This window comes from Tympanuchus pallidicinctus, unplaced genomic scaffold, assembly GCF_026119805.1.
Source record: "Tympanuchus pallidicinctus isolate F22 unplaced genomic scaffold, pur_lepc_1.0 scaffold29, whole genome shotgun sequence".
NCBI classification, from domain to species: Eukaryota; Metazoa; Chordata; class Aves; order Galliformes; family Phasianidae; genus Tympanuchus; species Tympanuchus pallidicinctus.
In genome coordinates, this window is record NW_026294746.1 from 3,263,820 (window position 1) to 3,280,619 (window position 16,800).

Consider the following 16,800-nt stretch of genomic DNA (forward strand, 5'->3'; position numbering starts at 1 on the left):
CACTGCAACATACCCCAGGACGTGCCTCCTTTGTTTAGAAAATACGAGACCAGTGCTGTGGGTGCACACATGGTTAGAAGGTGGTATGCTGCAGTCACAATAATTTCAGAACACAGAGCAATGCAAGTTCTGCAGGTAAACATAGGCGTTCAAAGATGTGGATATATATACAGATAGGCAGGAAGTTGAAACAGAAGAAAACAGCTATGTTTTCCCTTGTTTCGAGATGCTCCTGGCCTCAGTAAAGGCCTTGTTCTCCCGGTGCATTAGGAACTTCTCCAGCCTCAGTGGGAGAGCCCACAGCCCGGCTGTCCCGAGATTCCCTCCCTCCCGACCGTTACAACCATCGACAGCGGCCGCCAACCACAAACTCTCGGAGCGCAGGGAGGAGCGCGGGGCGGGGCTTTGTGCCGGGCCCGCCCGCAGCCTCCGCTCCGCCACCGCGCCCCGCTGGCCAACCGTGGGTGGGCGGGAGGTGAGTGGGGCGCCGCGGGGCGGGAGGGGAGACGATGGGATAAAATGAGTTGAGATGGAGGGGTTCGGCTCCTAGCGGGGCTTCTCCCGGAGCGGGCAACGTTCCCATGCTGGGGGTGGCAGCATCCGTGCTTCGTGTGCGGGCTGGGCCGGGCATCCCGGAACCGGCGGGACCCCCAGGATGGTCGTTGCGGAGGGAGGCGGAGGGCAGCCCCTAGAGCAGCTTCCCGCAGCATCCTTCGTGCTTTTGGGTTCGGCTCACGCACCGATGCTCCGTGCCCAGCCCGTGTCCTTACCCCGCCGGTGCTCCGCCCGTCCCCTTCGCTCCGTACCTGTCGCTCCTTCCTGCGTCTCCGGAAAGCTGAGGTCGGGCGGTGGCAGCTCGCATTGCGGGGTCGGCCCCGATGACCGGGAGATCCGGGGCAGCCGAGCGGCGGTTCGTGCGCTGGGCCCGAGCTCCGCGTTGCGCTGCGATGGGGCACCGCACCGCGCTGAGCTCGGCCAGGCGCTGCCGTGTCTCAGCCTGCCCGTAACGGGAGCCTCCACGGTAAGCCGCTGACCTTTGCAGGAGCTGGCGGTGTCGCTCCCGCTCCTGCCCGCACACGCAGGAGGGCAGCGCTCTTCTGCTTCTCGGAGCATCTCAGTAATTCATGCGTTACACGTGCACGGCCTTGCGGGCCGGGCCACACTGTGCATCTGTTAATTGCTTTTTAAAGTGGGGATGCAGCAGTAGCAAACAAGATCCCTTCCCTTTTACCAAACAGCGGGGTAATGTGTGAGATTTAAAATGAGCTGCTGTCAAATCAGGGCTATTACAGCTGTGCAGGTCGGTGCCCTGAGGCGCGCTGCCCCATTAAACCCTCTGTGCTTTGCAGGGATGGGGCCCAGGCACCTTTTCCCTGCAACCTGATTGAGTAACTTAGTCCTGTTTGGTTGAGAAATTTGTAAAGGTTATTGCTTTTTAATGTGAATTCTGGTGATTATTTGATACAAGAGCAGTAAACAAACAGCCCTGTGTTTACTGTGCTGCTTTTGGGCCGTGTAGCAGTGTTTTGCAATTGGGAGTGTTGTGAAACTGGTTTTGAGTTGGCTTGGAAATGCCATGTGACTGGGTGGCTGAATCTGCCAGCAAGCTCTGTGGCTAATTCTCTTGTTTCTTTGGTGATGTGGAAAAGTATGACCCACCCAAGCCTTTCCCTCCCATGCTGGTAGCTGCACCTCCGCTGCATTCTGTGCAGTGGGCAGCATGGGCCTGGAGCAAAGGTTGTTAAGAAAGTGTAACTATTATCCTATTGCACTGGGGAACTTTGTCATCTACATTGTAACCCCCTAGTGGGTAAAAGGAAAACAAACTTCTGCTTAAACATGATAATTATTTCTAGTGCAGGCAAAAGCTTCAGAGCCACACATCTGCCCTTGTGCAGTTGCCACCACTGTTTGCTGGATTTAAGTGTATGTGTGGAGATTAGAGGAAGGAGCAAGAGAGGGGAGGCGGTCACAACAGAGGAGTTGCACTATGGAGCTTTCCAGGGAAAGCAGAGGAGTCACGAATTGCCACAGGTTGCCTGCATTTTGCCCACTCAAAAACAGCAGATGTGGATGGGTTGAGAGCTGGAATGTTGCTCTGTGAGTTTGGTCATTTTTTCTTTGCTGGAATTGAGCCTTTCCTTGCATTTATCAGAAGGGGAACAAGCTGCCTTATCTTGCTTGCAAAATCCTGCTCACCTGACCATTGACCGTTGAGTCTGCAGCCACAGGAGGAGAGAGATCTGCAATTGGGGCTGTGAGGAAGATGAGTTTCCAGCTGCTTTTGCCTCACCATCTTTTGTAAAGCTCCTCTGTTGCTCAGGTGAGTCTGCTGGGTAGAGAAAAATGAGATTTATGAAGACCAGTTCAAGCTAAGGATGGGGAGAGATGTTCAGAAGTTTTGTTTGTTATTCTCTAGCTGACTTAGCTCCTATGTTGCTTTGTGATGGAATAGTGATTTTTGTGGGAGTTTTCCAGTGGGCGAACCAGTCAGAACTAGGACAGCATCTGTGGTTCATCCCCTTTCCATTCATGAGGAGTAAGGACCAGGCCTTTTTCTCCAGTTAGGAAACAACAGTCCTAAGTAGGTCTGGGCAGGTAGAAGCTAAGAGCTTCTGTTTGTACAGCTGTTACTGTAATAGAGCCAGTGAAGTGTTTTCAGGCGTGCTATGAATGTTTTGTCTGAGGATATGCTTTTCTGTCTCCCCTTGCCCACAGAAGGATAAGAACATTGCATTCATTCTTTTACCCAAGACCATTTTCCAGTTGTACTTTCTTGAAGCTGCCATTTTAAAATGATGTAATCATATCAGTGCAAAGCTCAGTGAGACTACAGTTGCACCAGAATAGAGCCATCAATGTTTTCCTTATGCTATCAAAAAATGGCTGTTAAAGGTCTTTCCTACCTGCATCCATGCTATGTGGGTGTATTTTCCTACACAGGTAGTTAAATGGTCTGAACTATTGACCAGAACTAATACTTGTAATGAGAACAGAGGTTGGTATATTCACTTATTTCAGGATTTTTTTTGCGATCACAGGTCTTTGCCCTGTTTCTAAGTGTAAGAATGGGTGCGTCATTTCTCTTAAAAGAGCTTTATTTTGAATTAGAGAAACAAGACTAAATAAGAACAAGTAAAGGGTTTTTTTGGCCAGGGAGACCGGCTGTTACCGGCTCAGCAATGAGTGGGTGCCCACATGCTCTTCTCTGACAGAAAGCTGCACTTGGCAGAACACAAACCCAGCATTGTTTCCTGGCTGCATACACAACTGTCATGAGACAGCATCTAGACTGGCTCATGTCTAGACTCCGTTTTAAGGACTAAACTGCTTCTTCCTGTTTTGTTTTATTGGACCATTTGTCTCCCAGTAGCTTGTTGGAACCTGATTCAGCTGTGTTCATGAGAGTGGTGGTCCACATGAGTCGTGGAAGTGCAGTGCATTAAAGGAGAGCCTGTGAACTGAACCTGCCAGTGGTCATTCTTGTCTCTGAGCTGCTCTGACAATATTGACATGAAGCAGTGCCAACAAAGCATAATGCCACTTGAGCAAAGTCCTAAACAGGATGTTGCTGAAAGCAGCAGCCTGAGTTTGCTAGCATGTAGGTTCATCTGTAGCCGGGTCTGAAATCTGCATTAGATTGGATTTCAGTTTCACAGTCTGAAGACATTGGTATCCCCTCATTAACTGAGTCTTGGAAGCAACTCTTGTGCTACTGAAAGATCTTAGGCACAGACTGATTTCCACTTCTTGGTATGCACAAGGAAACTGCAGTCTTTCCAAGAGCTCCATTTCCTGCTGTGATTCAAATTGTGGAGGGGGAAAGAATTGTGGTTGGGTGGGGGATCCAGGCAGAAGTCCTGGTTTTTGGGCCATGGGAGAAGAGGCACTTTACATTGTGTTCTTCTTTAATCCTGTTCTCTGTAGTGTTCCTGAGCCTGCCTCCTCTCTCCCAAGATGCTGAGAAGAGTCCTGTGTACCATGTTGCTCATGGGAGCCTTGCCATCACTGGCTGAGGAGCCTCAGGGCCACATCTCTGTGGTCTTGCTGGGAGCCACAGGGGATTTAGCCAAGAAGTATTTGTGGCAGGGTCTGTTCCAGCTCTACATAGACCAAGTGAGCAGTGGCCACAGCTTCACCTTCCATGGGGCTGCGCTGACAGGTCTGGAGCCGGGGCAGAAGCTGATGTTTGATGTGCTGAAGAAGCTCACCTGTCCCCCAGATGAATCTCCCAACAGGTGTGCTGTGCTCAAGGACCAATTCCTGAAGCTGAGCCAATACCACCAGCTGAAAACTGCCGAAAACTACACTGCACTGAACAGAGAGATTGAGGTGCTACTTCACCAGGAGGGGCTGAAGGAGGCCGGAAGGATCTTCTACTTCTCAGTACCACCATTTGCCTACACAGAGATTGCCCGCCACATCAACAGCAGCTGCAGGCCGCCTCCAGGTGCCTGGCTGCGTGTGGTGCTGGAGAAACCTTTTGGCCATGACCTGGAATCAGCCCAGCAGATGGCTGCAGAGCTGACGAGCTTCTTCAGGGAGGAGGAAATGTACCGGGTGGACCATTACCTTGGCAAACAGGTAAGAAGTGTGCAATGCTCAGCCCCCTCCAAGGCTGAGGGTGGCTGGGAGAGTGCATCAGCTCTGCATCTGATGGGAGTGATGGTCCCCTCTCAAATTCAGGCAGTGTCATTGAATGTGCTCCATTGGTTTATGTTGCTCCATACAGTTGTTTATGCCCTGTAGTGTGTTGCTGTCTGTCCCCTCGCACAGCAGAGGAAATGTGCAGATGAGCTTTTTTCCAATTGTGATGAAGGTTCCCTCCCTAGTGGGAAGCCGGGGTGTAGGGTTAAACTGTGTGTGTGCATGAGGGAGAGGTGCAGAATTCATCTGGTCTTCTCAGCAAGGTCAGGGCTTTGGTTTTGTTGAGTAAGCCCTTTCCCTCTCACAGTTCTTCCATCTCACTGCACAGGCCCTTTGCTAGCTGTGGCTTCTAGAAGCAGTTTTTAATTTGATATGGTATGAAGCTGATGGGATGTTAGCTTTGTAGATGATTGGAAGGCTTCATCCTGTCCTGTGCTCCAGGCAGGGTGCAGGGTCTGCCTGCTGCAAGGATGGCTCAGGATGTGCAGCACTGCATTGTCCCAGAGGAGATGCATCCAAGGACATGCCATCCTTGTTTTAGAGAAATGTAATAGCACGTTTTGAAAGTAGCTTGCTCCAGCCGTGGCTCTGCGACCAGATTATAATCAGAAAGGTGCATGAACAAATATAAGGAGACCATCTCTGCTAAGAGGGTTTTTGTTTTGATTTGGTTTTGTTGTTTCTTTTTTCTTTTTTTTTTCTTTCTCATTTTTTTACTTTTTTTTTTTTTTTTTTTTTTCTCCAAGGTGGCTTTAGTGTTGTAAGCACCTGATCTGATGTATTTCACCTCTCTGGAGCTATATGTTAGTCCCAGGATGGTCTGACTCAGCCCTTTGTCTTTTTAGGGATATTAACTGAGAGCCTTGAAGCTTGCTTTTCAGCCTTTTTCACATGAAACCTCAGAATGCTTCAGCGAAACCTTTAATGTACAGTCAGTAGAGTGTTCTACTATGTGTTGTAGTAGGGCTAGGGTAGGGTAACTGTGTACCATCACAGGCTCTTGATGATTTTTCCTTACTCTCACTCTCTCTGCTGTGTGGCCCTCTAGAGCTGGCCTCATCCTAGTGCTGGATGGGGCAATGAGGAGGAAATAGAGATGTGGTAAGTTTTTGTTGGATCTTTCATGTTTCTTTTTGCAGGCTGTAGCTCATATCTTGCCTTTTCGAGATCAGAACCGCCAGTTTCTGGATCCAATTTGGAACAGACATCATGTGGAAAGAGTGGAGATCGTCTTGAAGGAGGTTGTGGATGCTAAAGGTTTGTGGAGCGAGTGTGCAAAGCTAGGGTAGCTAGGTGAGAGGGAGAACCAGCAGGCTTATTAATTATGTGAAAGTGCTCCCTGAGGCAGTGCTGGTGCAGAAACAAAAGTGCAGGTGGATGACATGCTGCTCCCTGGAAATGGAGAGAGACTGTCTTATACTTTCTGTGCTTGGGACTGAATCACCTTCCAAGAAAAGATTCCCATTGGAATTCGACTGCAGGTCAGTAGAAGCTTCACCTTTTTTCTGCTATGGAGCTTTGGAGGAATTTCAGGGAGCTTTCTGCAGTTCAGGGATCTTAGATGTCAGTAAGAAGCCTTGCATTTGGAATTGATGCAATCTAAAACCTCCTCTGTTTAGTGATGCGAGAATCTGGCTATTTTATTGGCAATCTTTTTTTGTTCCTGTCCTGTTAGTTATCAAGCTGGTACAGAGTATTTGTTTGTGGTATTCTTTGGAAGATGCTCTTCTACCTTTTGCTTGGGCATTGCTCAACCTGGCTTGTCAGTACCCAGGTCAGCCTGGTTTTGTCTGCCTCTTTCATTTTCTCTGGATACTAAGAGCCTTGCAGGGAGAAAAACTGAAGCCCAGAGTTGCTAGCATGGATATCCTGCTGAAGGACATGGCTGCAATCTCCCTGCAGTCCTGCAGCATTTGCTTTGCAGTACTCAGCATAAAGCAATGGGGAAGGACTGCCACCCGCAGCAGTTCTTGGGATGTCAGGTGCCCTCAGTTCTGCAACATCAGGGTTGCTTTTCCACTCCCCCAACCACCTCTTCTACCTTCCTCCCTCCTTCTCACCCCCAGCAACCACAATCTCAATTAATGCGACTTTACCAGTCTCTGCAGAATGTTTGGTTTGGCAGCCTAGACCTCAGCTGGGACCTGATTTTAGGAGAGGGAAGCACTGCAGAGAGGTTTGGGGAGAACAGTGCTGTGTGTGAGTATTCCCAGCTACTCCCTGTGCCCTCCCTTCTCTGAAAAACATTGTCATTTTTCCTTTGACGTCTTCTTTCCTCTGTGCGGCTTCAGCTGCAGCCTGACTCCTAGCAAATCTGCAGCATTGATTACACTAATGAATGTATCTTTGGATTAGAGCAAGGGAGATAAAAGTATCAATCAATAGGGGAAGCCTATGGCCATGATGTAGTCTGCAGTGTGCAGCCTGCTGCTGAAGGATTACAGAAAGGTATCTGCTTGAGTCATGTTTGTTAAAAGTACATTGTCTATCTTCCCCTGAATGAGCAGTCAAGCAAGGGAGAAGCAGAGCTTTGTGCACAAAATTTTGTCTCTCAAGGGCATGGCTCAGCCAGAGCCTCCTGAGGACAGAAAATGAGGGGAAAAGAGGCAGAGAAGAGTGCTGCTCTTTCTGCCAGGGTGAAATCTTCATTTTGGTAGCAGGGGCATTTCAGAAACCCGTCTGAAGGGAAAGGAGAGGCTTGATAGGCTCATGGTAACTTTTAGATCAGAAGGAGAGCAGCGCAAACCAGTTTTGGTCTTCTGGGCACGTGCATAGCACAAGGCAGGGCTGCAGAACACTCAGTTCATTTATCAGTGTCTTACCTCCTCGTTGTCCTCAGGCCGCACCAGTTTCTATGAGCAGTATGGCGTCATCCGGGATGTGCTGCAGAACCACCTCACTGAGGCCCTGATGTTCCTGACCATGGAGCTCCCAGGCAACCTGAGCAAGGCTGAAGAAGTCTTGCAGTGCAAGCTGCAGGCCCTGCAGTCCTTGAGAGGCCTGGAGAAACAGAGTGTTGTGCTGGGTCAGTATCAGGCGTATGCCAGCCATGTACAGGAGGAGCTGCAGAAGGGGCAGAACTATGTCAGCACAACACCAACCTTTGCAGGTGAGTTTTTTCTTCTGGGTTCTGGAGAGGAGGAGTACTCTAGAGCCAAGGGGAGCAGGAGATGAAAATCCTTACTCCATGACACTGCACCTCACAGCTGACGTGGGGGTAACTCCAGGCATCCACAAACATGGTACCTTGGTCCTGTAAAAACATAGAACTATTGTCATTTTTGTTAACGAATACTGCTACAAATGGGAAGCACTGCATAGGAGCAAAGTACCTTTATTCTTGCTAAGGTCTGTGTGTTATTTTTAGAAGTGGCCTGCAAACTTCTTTGCTTTCTTACAGAGTTGCTCTCTACATTTGAAGGATAAAGCATTAGGAATTCTTTGGTAGACCACCAGGCCACCGCTAGCTGTGCTGTGTTTTCTTAACATCAAAGGTTTTGTCTGAACGATATTCATGTTTAGAAATACCTTTCCTTCAAGGCAAAAAGAGGTTGAGCAAGTAGGATGCTTGGGAGGGAGCACAGAGGTACCTGGAGAGCAGTTAATCCTGTGCTGTTGTTAAAGAGTTAAATGTGGAGCAAGAGGCACAGTGAATGCCAGGGTTTCTGGGAGGTAAGGAAGGAGAGTGGCTAGATGACAGCTCCTCACAAATCTGCTTGCTGTTTAGGTGTCAAGTTGAATTTGGTAGCTGAGATCACTGTGTCATTTCAGGTGTGCTTGTCCACAGTGACAGCCTGCGTTGGGAAGGGGTTCCTTTCCTCCTTACTTCTGGAAAAGCTCTGGATGAACGGGTAGGTTATGTCCGAGTTCTCTTCAAGAACCGGGCCTACTGCACACAGAGCGAGGCTTTGAGGGATGCAGGGCACAGCCAGTGTAAACCCAAGCAGATTGTGTTCTACATTGGACATGGCGTGCTCAACACTCCAGCAGTGCTGGTGAGCAGGAACCTTTTCAGGCCCATCATGCCAAAAAGCAGTTGGAGAGAAGTTGTAGGGCAGCCTGACCTGCACATTTTTGGACAGCTGCTGTCTGATTACTACGTGTACAGCCCTGTGAAAGAGAGAGATGCGTATTCTGTCCTCATCTCCAACATCTACCATGGCAGGAAAGACTTCTTCATAACCACTGAGAACTTGCTGGCCTCCTGGGCATTCTGGACACCGTTGCTGAACAGCATTTCCCACCAGGCCCCGCGCCTCTACCCTGGTGGAGTGGAGAACCAGCAGTTCTTAGACTTTGAAATGGTGAGTGGGGAACTGACCTTCACAGTGGCAGAGCCAGTGGAATTGCTGAACCCCAGTGGGCCGATGCCAAGTGATTACAAGACGATCCAGTCCAAATTTCGAAAAAGCCCCTTGGTCTCAGCGTGGTCCGAGGTGTTGATTTCTCAGCTGGCTTCTGATGTCGAGAAGACAGCAAGCAGAGCTGTGGCACGCTCTGGGCAATTCCACCTGGCCCTCTCGGGCGGCTCAAGCCCGGTGGCCCTATTCCAACGGCTGGCAAGGCACCATTATGACTTCCCGTGGAGGCACACCCACCTCTGGCTGGTGGATGAGCGTTGCGTCCCACTCACCGACCCAGAGTCCAACTTCTTCAGCTTGCACAACCACCTCCTGCAGAACATCAGAGTTCCCTACTTCAATGTCCACCCCATGCCCGTGCACCTGCACCAGCGGCTCTGTGTGGAAGAGGATGGAGGCACAGAGCTGTACGCCAAGGAGATCGTGGCCCTGGTGGCCAACGCCAGCTTTGACCTGGTGCTGCTGGGGGTGGGCACTGATGGCCATACTGCCTCGCTGTTCCCCCACTCTGAAAATGGTTTGGAAGGGGCTCAGGCTGTGGTACTGACGGAGAGCCCTGTCAAACCTCACCAGAGGATGAGCCTCACTCTGCCCCTTATCAACAAGGCCCAACAGGTGTTTGTCCTAGTAATGGGGAAGGGCAAACATGACATCACCATGCAGATCAGCAGGGTGGGCCATGAGCCAAGAAAATGGCCTATCTCGGGTGTCAGCCCCAGCTCAGGACAGCTGGTGTGGTACGTGGATTACGAAGCTCTGCTTGGATGATGTTCCTAGTGTCCCTTCTCCGTGGTTGTCCTGGCTCTTAAAGCCTGGATTTTCCTACACAGTGCCCATGTTTTTTCTGTTGCCAGCAGCAGTTTCTGACAGAGTGCTGTCACCTTCTGGGAAATTGGTGGCCTGCAGTGCCTGTGGCATTTGAGCTCAGCTCAGTGTGCAGAGCTAAGCAAGAGCCAAGAGCCCAGTGCAGCATTGCTGGCTCTGCCAGGACTGAACCGTGACTTTGGACACATTACCTCACCTTGAAGTGCCTCAGTTCTCTCCTCTCAGGCTTTTTGATTATTAATACTGAGCTACCTCGCAGACACAATGGAGACTTATTAAATTAAATACCTGCCAGAAATTTTCTTTTATATTCTCAGGTTTGAAGATGGATGTGGTAATGACATGTCCGTCTTCTGCTCAGCTTTGTCTGGGACATTGGTGTGGCCTCAGCAAAATAGGTCTCACGTGCACATGAGTTTGTTGTCTTATTCATGCAGCCCATCATGATGTCAGCCAGCACAGACGAGGGCTGGGCTCTCCTGCAGCTTTCATGGCATGTGTCCCCTAAATGCTGACACCAGTTTGTGAGCTCTCGGTAGTTCTGGGTCTTCGCCAGTTGCCAAGCAGCAGGGGCTGAGTCTATATGCAGTAATTTGCTGCTTTCCTTAAGTGGGTAGCTGGTACCATGGGGGATGCAGAAGGAAACCACACTGCTTTTTAGGCTGTTAGAGTAATGGGGACAGGGTGAGGAACATGGCAGTTTGCAAAGCTGTTATTTCCCTGTAGCACAATAATTATTAAGGGAAAACCTTGGTGTTCAGAATAGTCATTTGTGTTTAGCCAGCAAAGGAGTGGTGGTTTCCTTATCCATCTTCTGTGTTTGTCTCATTCTCTAAAACATTTTTTGTCTGTCCTCAGAATTGAAGCTTTAAAGACCATCCACATGTCCCTCGTTACATCGTGCATTAAGGTAGTTACATGTTTGGGGATGGGGGTGGTGGGATTTCAGCTCCAGGACACTGCTTAGAATGGCAGGGAATTTTCTGCACGCATCCACTTTTAGTCATGGTGTCTGATGTTTGGGTGCTCCTGTGTGGAGCCATGAGTTAGACTTGATGATTCTTACAGGTTCCTTCCAACTTGGGGTATTCTGGATGGAGGTGACGGGGCTGAGGGTGATGCAGGGACCCCAGTGCTGACACGAAATGGCACCTGGACTCCAGGAAGCAGCAGTGAGTTGTGCGGTGTGGGGCTGCGCCACCCTTCACAGCCCTGTAGCCTCCTAGGGAAAGTGGGATCCTCAGTAGTTGCGCCTGGAATTTGGTGACCCTTCACAGACCTGCAGTTCCACAGGATGTGGAAGGAAGGAGACTTCGTTTGATGCAGCTGGATGATAGGCATTGGCCTCAAATCCTTCCCTGCATTGGGGCATCTGCTGAATCTGGGTAATGAGGATGCAAATCAGGCTGCAAATAATTGCTGTGGTCTGGCGGCACGCAGAACAGTTTGAATGGCCCATGCTCCCAGGTTCTCAAGTCCTTGCCTTTCTTTCTGCTCATCTTAATGCGGAAATCAGAATTCTTATCCTCTGCTAATTGTGCAGATAAAAGAATACTGAGCAAACTCCAGAAAGCCTGTTAATGGTCAGCAGTCCCTAGGCAAACAGGGCCAGGGAGAACACGAGCTGGCAGAAACTGTGGGCTGCAGGAAGAGGCCAAATGCTCGGGGAATGGCTGTGGTTTCTGGCAGCCCCCTCCCAAGCCTGCAGATGGTGCTGAAAAATGGCATTTTGTGTACTGCAGCTGACTAAGCAGAGCTGAGCTGTCCCAATGCACATCACTTGGCTCTTGCATGGGAAAGGATAGGACTTCTGGTGCAGCTGTATCATCTGCAGAAGAAAGATGAGTGCCTTACCTGGCCTGCTCTAACACCTGGGATGGTTGGTTATCCCTCTATTCTGTGTGTGCTCATCAGTACATTTGCTGCTGCCTGTTTTGCAGTTTCAGCTGGCTTAACTACCAGCAGAAACACAAAAGGGTGAGAATAAATTGCAGGGAAAGAGAATAGCATAGAAATGCAGGAGGAAGGCAAGCACTGCAGGCACCTTGGTGCAAGTGAAGTCTGGAATCAGAGAAGTTAACTGGAACAAGTAGATGAGTGCTAGCAAACACTGGCTCTAAAATATACCACAGTGGCTGAAACAGCTGTGCGGAGGAAGATGTGTTAGGTCTGGTATGGCCATAAATTTAAATGTCATTTTCCTTCTTTAAACAAAAGTAGCCATGTTAACTTGAATCTAGTTCTTGTGTGCTTGGGGTGAGGGAACAAGTTATAATGAAAAATGGACCTATGTGAGAATAAATATCTTGTTACAGTGGCAGAATCTATTCCTGCTTTACAAATGACTGGCATTTGCGTTTTCTCGTTTCTGCACATTCTTTTATAACATTTGGCTGGTACCTTTCAAAATAAACACTGATCTTTATTTTTAGAGGGGTTTATTTGCACTTCTAGATAGTGTTGTTATCACCGCCAGCCCAAGAGCAGCTGCTCTTCAGAGCTGAAGATAGGGATCATTTGGGAAGTCCCCAATGGGTCACCCTGAAATTCATCCTGATCTCATAAAAATCCATTAGAAACTTGTGTGTGTTTTCCTCAGTGAGCGTAGCTGCTGGGGTTGCACTGTATATATATTTTTTCCACAGACATTCCTTTTAAGCTCTTTAATACTTAACATTTGCCAAATGAGAAATAAATATTTTGCAATGTATAACATTTGTGACTGGCAAGAGAGACCGTGGATGGGAAGAAGGGCAGAACCAGCAACAAATCTGACGGAGAAGAATGGTAGAAATCCGCTGGGCTGTAGGCCAAGGAGCAGCGCTATTTTTATTTGGTGAAAGCTATTAATGGGAGGCTGCACCTTCCTGAGGGATTGTGTGTTAACCTTTCTTTGCAGAAGCAAATCCATGGAGTAACTGCTTACAGTCTGTCTCTAAGTGAATATTGATAACAATTCCTTTTTCTTAGTGACAAATGGTTTCTTCATTGCATTCCTGTGATTCGGTGGTGTGATATTTACTGTTTTACAGAAAACTAACACTGGAATTCATTTTTTCTCACTGTAACTTTTATAACTCAAGCTGTAAAATCTTATTTTCCCATGAGTAAATTTTATGTTTCCTTTCATGTTGTGTCATGAATAGAGATTTATATTTATTAAAAAATAAATATTTTTTTAGCATTAATGTCTTTTAAGTTCTTTCAAAGCTTGACAGTCGTCTTGATTCATTCCCTTGCGTGCCCCAATCCTGTTGGTGATTAAAGCTCTCCTTAGGTGTTAAAGCTCTCCTTGTGCAAAGAGGACATTTTTGAATGTTCTGCAGTTTAAAAACAGGAGTCTTTATTATTTGCTTTTACTGGCCAAGTCTTTTTTTTTGTGTGTGTGTCTGTATGATCTGAACAAGGCCAGGGCTTTTCAGAACAGGAGCAATTGAGGCTGTTTCAAGGTGAGAAGATGGACCCAGCACCAGGACATGAAACGCCCAGTCCTGCTGGTGCCTGAGGTAAGTCTCCAGCTGGCAGTTCTGCCCTGCTGTGGTTCTGGTACTCTCCAGTGCTGTTAGCAGTGCTGAATTATCTGGGCAGCCCTTCTGTTTGGAGATGATGTCCAGGTGAGGAGGCCTAGTGTTTGTGCCGTGCGGCCTGGACAATGTTTTCTTAACCAGGTCAGAAATGCTTTAATTCTAGTTTAGAGAGAGTTTAATTCTAATTCAGAAGTCAGTGCACGTCACTGCAGGGAGATGCTTTGAGCAGTTACAGCATCACTGAATCCTCCCCACACGCAGCGAGCAGAGGCAGGTGCTAAGAGCAGCAAGGCCTCCAGTGTCTTAATTATTTTGAAAACAAATTTTGTGATGCTGTTCTTGACTTCTCCTTCAGCCATAGCTAAGGGCAACCCTCAGTAGGTCTGTGCCTCCAGCCTCATTGCTTTCCTTAGCAGAGATTTGGTTTATGGCTTCCTTTCCACCAAACAGATGACCTTAAAAGGGGAAATAAGGGAAATAAGAGAGATGGTGGAGATCGAAAACAAGATCTCAAGACAATCTGCTTTGTGAGATGTCTGTGGGCAGCACGACTCGATGCTGCTCCCTGCAGATGCTGCCGCGCTGTGCTGTAGCAATGCAGCACCAGGCTCTCCTGTGAGCATCCCTGCAGGCTGTGCCCGCACTGCTCCCTGCAGCAGGACCGCTGTCTGTTTGACAGATTGCTCTACTGAGAACTGTGTCCTGATGGTGCTCTGAGTAGACATCGCCTCATTTTTTCCTTAAACAGGGCTCCCTTTTTGTAGGCATCTCTACCCACAGAACAATTTGGGTCTTGTGTGAGTGCTGTTTGGCTCTGAGCAGCGTTGCTGAAATGAGACCTTGTGTACAAAGACAAACAGTCAAGGAGGTTATTTTCTGTAGATCCCTGCCTATTTTTAGCAGGGTTTGGGCATTTTTTTTGCATGCTTCTTTTCTTACGTTGGGTGTATTTTATGAGCTGACACAGTACCTTGTGTGCCTGAAGACTTGGAGAAACTCCCCCGTGCTGCCTGCAGAAAGGAAGAGGATTGTGTCTCTGGATGATCTGTGGGGTACTGAAGCTGCAGTGGGCATCACTCAGCTAACTTGCCCTGGAGGAAGGGATCCTGGGGCTGGATGCTAGGGATGCAAGTAGGGAGAGGGAGGAAAGTTGAAGACAGACTCAGTGCTCTCAGTATGCCTGGGGTGAGCATATCTCATCTGGGACAATGCTTGTGGGATGAACCTGATATTAAACAGCTTGATCTGGGAAAAGCAAAAAGCAAGCAGGAGGAAAAAAACTTTGGGCAGCTGGGATTCAAGTGGCTGCATGGCTCCTTGGTCCCACCTATCCATGCATGGACCTCCTGCTCCTTTGTGATTCTGCTGGCCCAGGGTTGGCATAGAAGAGCTGCATGCAGGCTCTGCCCTGATTCCCTGCAAGTGAGTCACCTTGCTTGCCAAGTTCCCCTTCCCTCTCAGTGCACAGCAGTAATAAATCAGCTGCCCTGCAGGGATGTGGGGTGTTTCAAAGAGGCTGCTAGAGGAATTTAGGGGAGATTTTAATCCACAGGCTCCCTGTTGTGTGTGTTGAGTCACACTAATCAAACAATAACAGCAAGAGAACTTGCCAGGGAGCAGCAACAGTCAAAATCTTTTCAGCACAAGGCCAGGGCCTTTCCTCATCGTTATTATCTGTTGCAAGCAGATGCTGCCTGGCATCGCCTCTTCCAGCAGCTGTATGACCAAACCGTCTGACAAACAAACCACCCACATGCTGCAGTGTTTTGACTTGTAGAGGGACATTTCCTTTCCGAGCTCCTCTCTCCTAGTAGGTCTCTGGAAGAAAAAAAGGTGCATTGGAGACCAGCATGCCAGCAGCAGAGGGTGCTGCTCCCCTACACTGCGAGCGACTGCAGCAAGCAGGGCTGAGCCCTGCACTGGCTCTTTCCAGTCTGCTTTCATGCCTTCCTTTCTTTTTCCCATCAAAATGCCCAGGAACTAATTTTTCTGCTTCCCCGCTCGCACTGGCTTCTTGTGCACAGGCTGTGATGTGTGCTCAGCCTCCCACAGCCTTGTGCTGCACAGTGCAGGAAGTGAAGGGAGCGTTATGCCATGTCCTTCATACTGCCAAGTGTTGTCCCAGCTTGTAGAGGTGCTGTGGTTTTAGGGGAGTGCTTGCATGGAGAGCTGGAGCTGTGTCAGTAGGATGGCTAGCTCAGAGGTAGCTGGGCGGCCAGGTGGTATTGGAAGGGTTGCTTCAAATAAAACTGGAGGTTTGGAGAATCAGACATCCCTGCTCACCAGGTGAATGTGAAACTCTCCTTGGCCTTCTGCAAAATACCTGAAATCTGCTTTGTTTCTGAGGCAGGGCTTCATTTCACACAACAGCCTCACCTCATCTGTTTGTGTTGCAGTGGGCAAAGTGTTGTGTTGTCTGCGCTGAGGTCTGAACTCACAAGAAGAGAGTAACAAAAATGAAGGTGACTTTGTTTTCTTTTTCTGTGAAGGATCCCTTGAGGATGCCTCTTTTTCCTCCATCATCCCACTCATTCACAGCCTTTTCCGCTGCACTGAGCCACCTTCCAGCTGAGGAGGGCCTGTCGATTGTCCTCTAAGCAGCTTGGCAGGATTTCTACCTCATGGGGCTGCTGTTTAACAGTCTCTTTCTCTGTTCTGCAGCACACTGGGCTACTTTGGCTTTGTTGCTGTATGCTGTACATTACAGACACTCATTGTTCCCTATCTGTCGCATTGTCTCCCTTAATTCCCACAGGCAGAGCCTGCACGTAGCACATACACGCTTCCAGGCAGTGTCTAGTCTCTCTGTCTCTCCAGAAAGCTGCATGGTTGCTGCCTGTCTTCATGCTCATCGTCAGATGCAGAGTAATTGGATCAGCTTTCTGGACAGTCTGTTAATCTACTGCAAGGTTACTATCAGCCAATCATACAGGGTACCTACAAGACCTGCAGCAGCCGAGAGCTGTGCTTAGGGATCTTAGGAAGAATTTTGATCTTAGCTTCAGATACTCAGAGTCCTATTTATTGCCTGCCACCAGACCCCATGGCTGATGTATGATACTGAATGCTGAGCAGAAGAAAGGAGGCTTGCCAAGTCATTTCTCCTTGCCGGCCTTTTAGTAATCTCAACATAAATTCACAGGGATGAGAGGTGGAAAAGTCTCTTTTAATCCAGACTTCATCCCCTGTTAGTTTTCCAAACAGGCTTAGAAGGATTCCGTTTGCAGGCCATAAACACCAGCATTTGTCAGCCACCCCCCTCTGCTACTATTTGCTTCAAATGCAGAGGGTATTCAAGGCAGGTGATGATTAGCAATTCCTGCTTCTTAAGGAAGAGAGTAAAATATTAAGGAAATAATGGGAGACAAGATTCTGTAGGAGCTGTGATCTCATCTGGCTGGAAGCCACCACAAAGCTGAAAAGTTCTGCTTCAGCACTTG

The 16,800-nt window shown here is 48.7% G+C and overlaps 1 protein-coding gene across 3 annotated transcripts; it reads left to right on the top strand.

Annotated features, from left to right (window-relative positions):
- The first annotated feature begins 403 nt into the window (after positions 1-403).
- On the top strand, positions 404-13,021 carry H6PD (hexose-6-phosphate dehydrogenase/glucose 1-dehydrogenase). Of its 3 annotated transcripts, none has more exons than XM_052692140.1 (6): positions 404-475; positions 2,156-2,323; positions 3,928-4,584; positions 5,787-5,904; positions 7,487-7,756; positions 8,419-13,021. In XM_052692140.1, exons 3-6 carry the CDS (start codon positions 3,958-3,960, stop codon positions 9,774-9,776), a joined length of 2,373 nt encoding a protein of 790 aa, XP_052548100.1. In that variant the 5' UTR covers positions 404-475; positions 2,156-2,323; positions 3,928-3,957; the 3' UTR covers positions 9,777-13,021. The 3 variants fall into 3 exon arrangements, with proteins under 3 accessions (XP_052548100.1, XP_052548099.1, XP_052548101.1); XM_052692139.1 differs by lacking the exon at positions 404-475 and adding an exon at positions 904-1,021; XM_052692141.1 differs by lacking the exons at positions 404-475; positions 2,156-2,323 and adding an exon at positions 3,579-3,753.
- The last annotated feature ends 3,779 nt before the right edge of the window (positions 13,022-16,800 follow it).

Coding starts and splice junctions, on each gene's coding strand:
- H6PD (XM_052692140.1), top strand. CDS start 3,958: ATGCTGAGAAGAGTCCTGTGTACCATGTTGCTCATGGGAGCCTTGCCA. Junction 4,585..5,786: donor ACCATTACCTTGGCAAACAG/GTAAGAAGTGTG, acceptor TTCTTTTTGCAG/GCTGTAGCTCATATCTTGCC. Junction 7,757..8,418: donor CACAACACCAACCTTTGCAG/GTGAGTTTTTTC, acceptor GTGTCATTTCAG/GTGTGCTTGTCCACAGTGAC.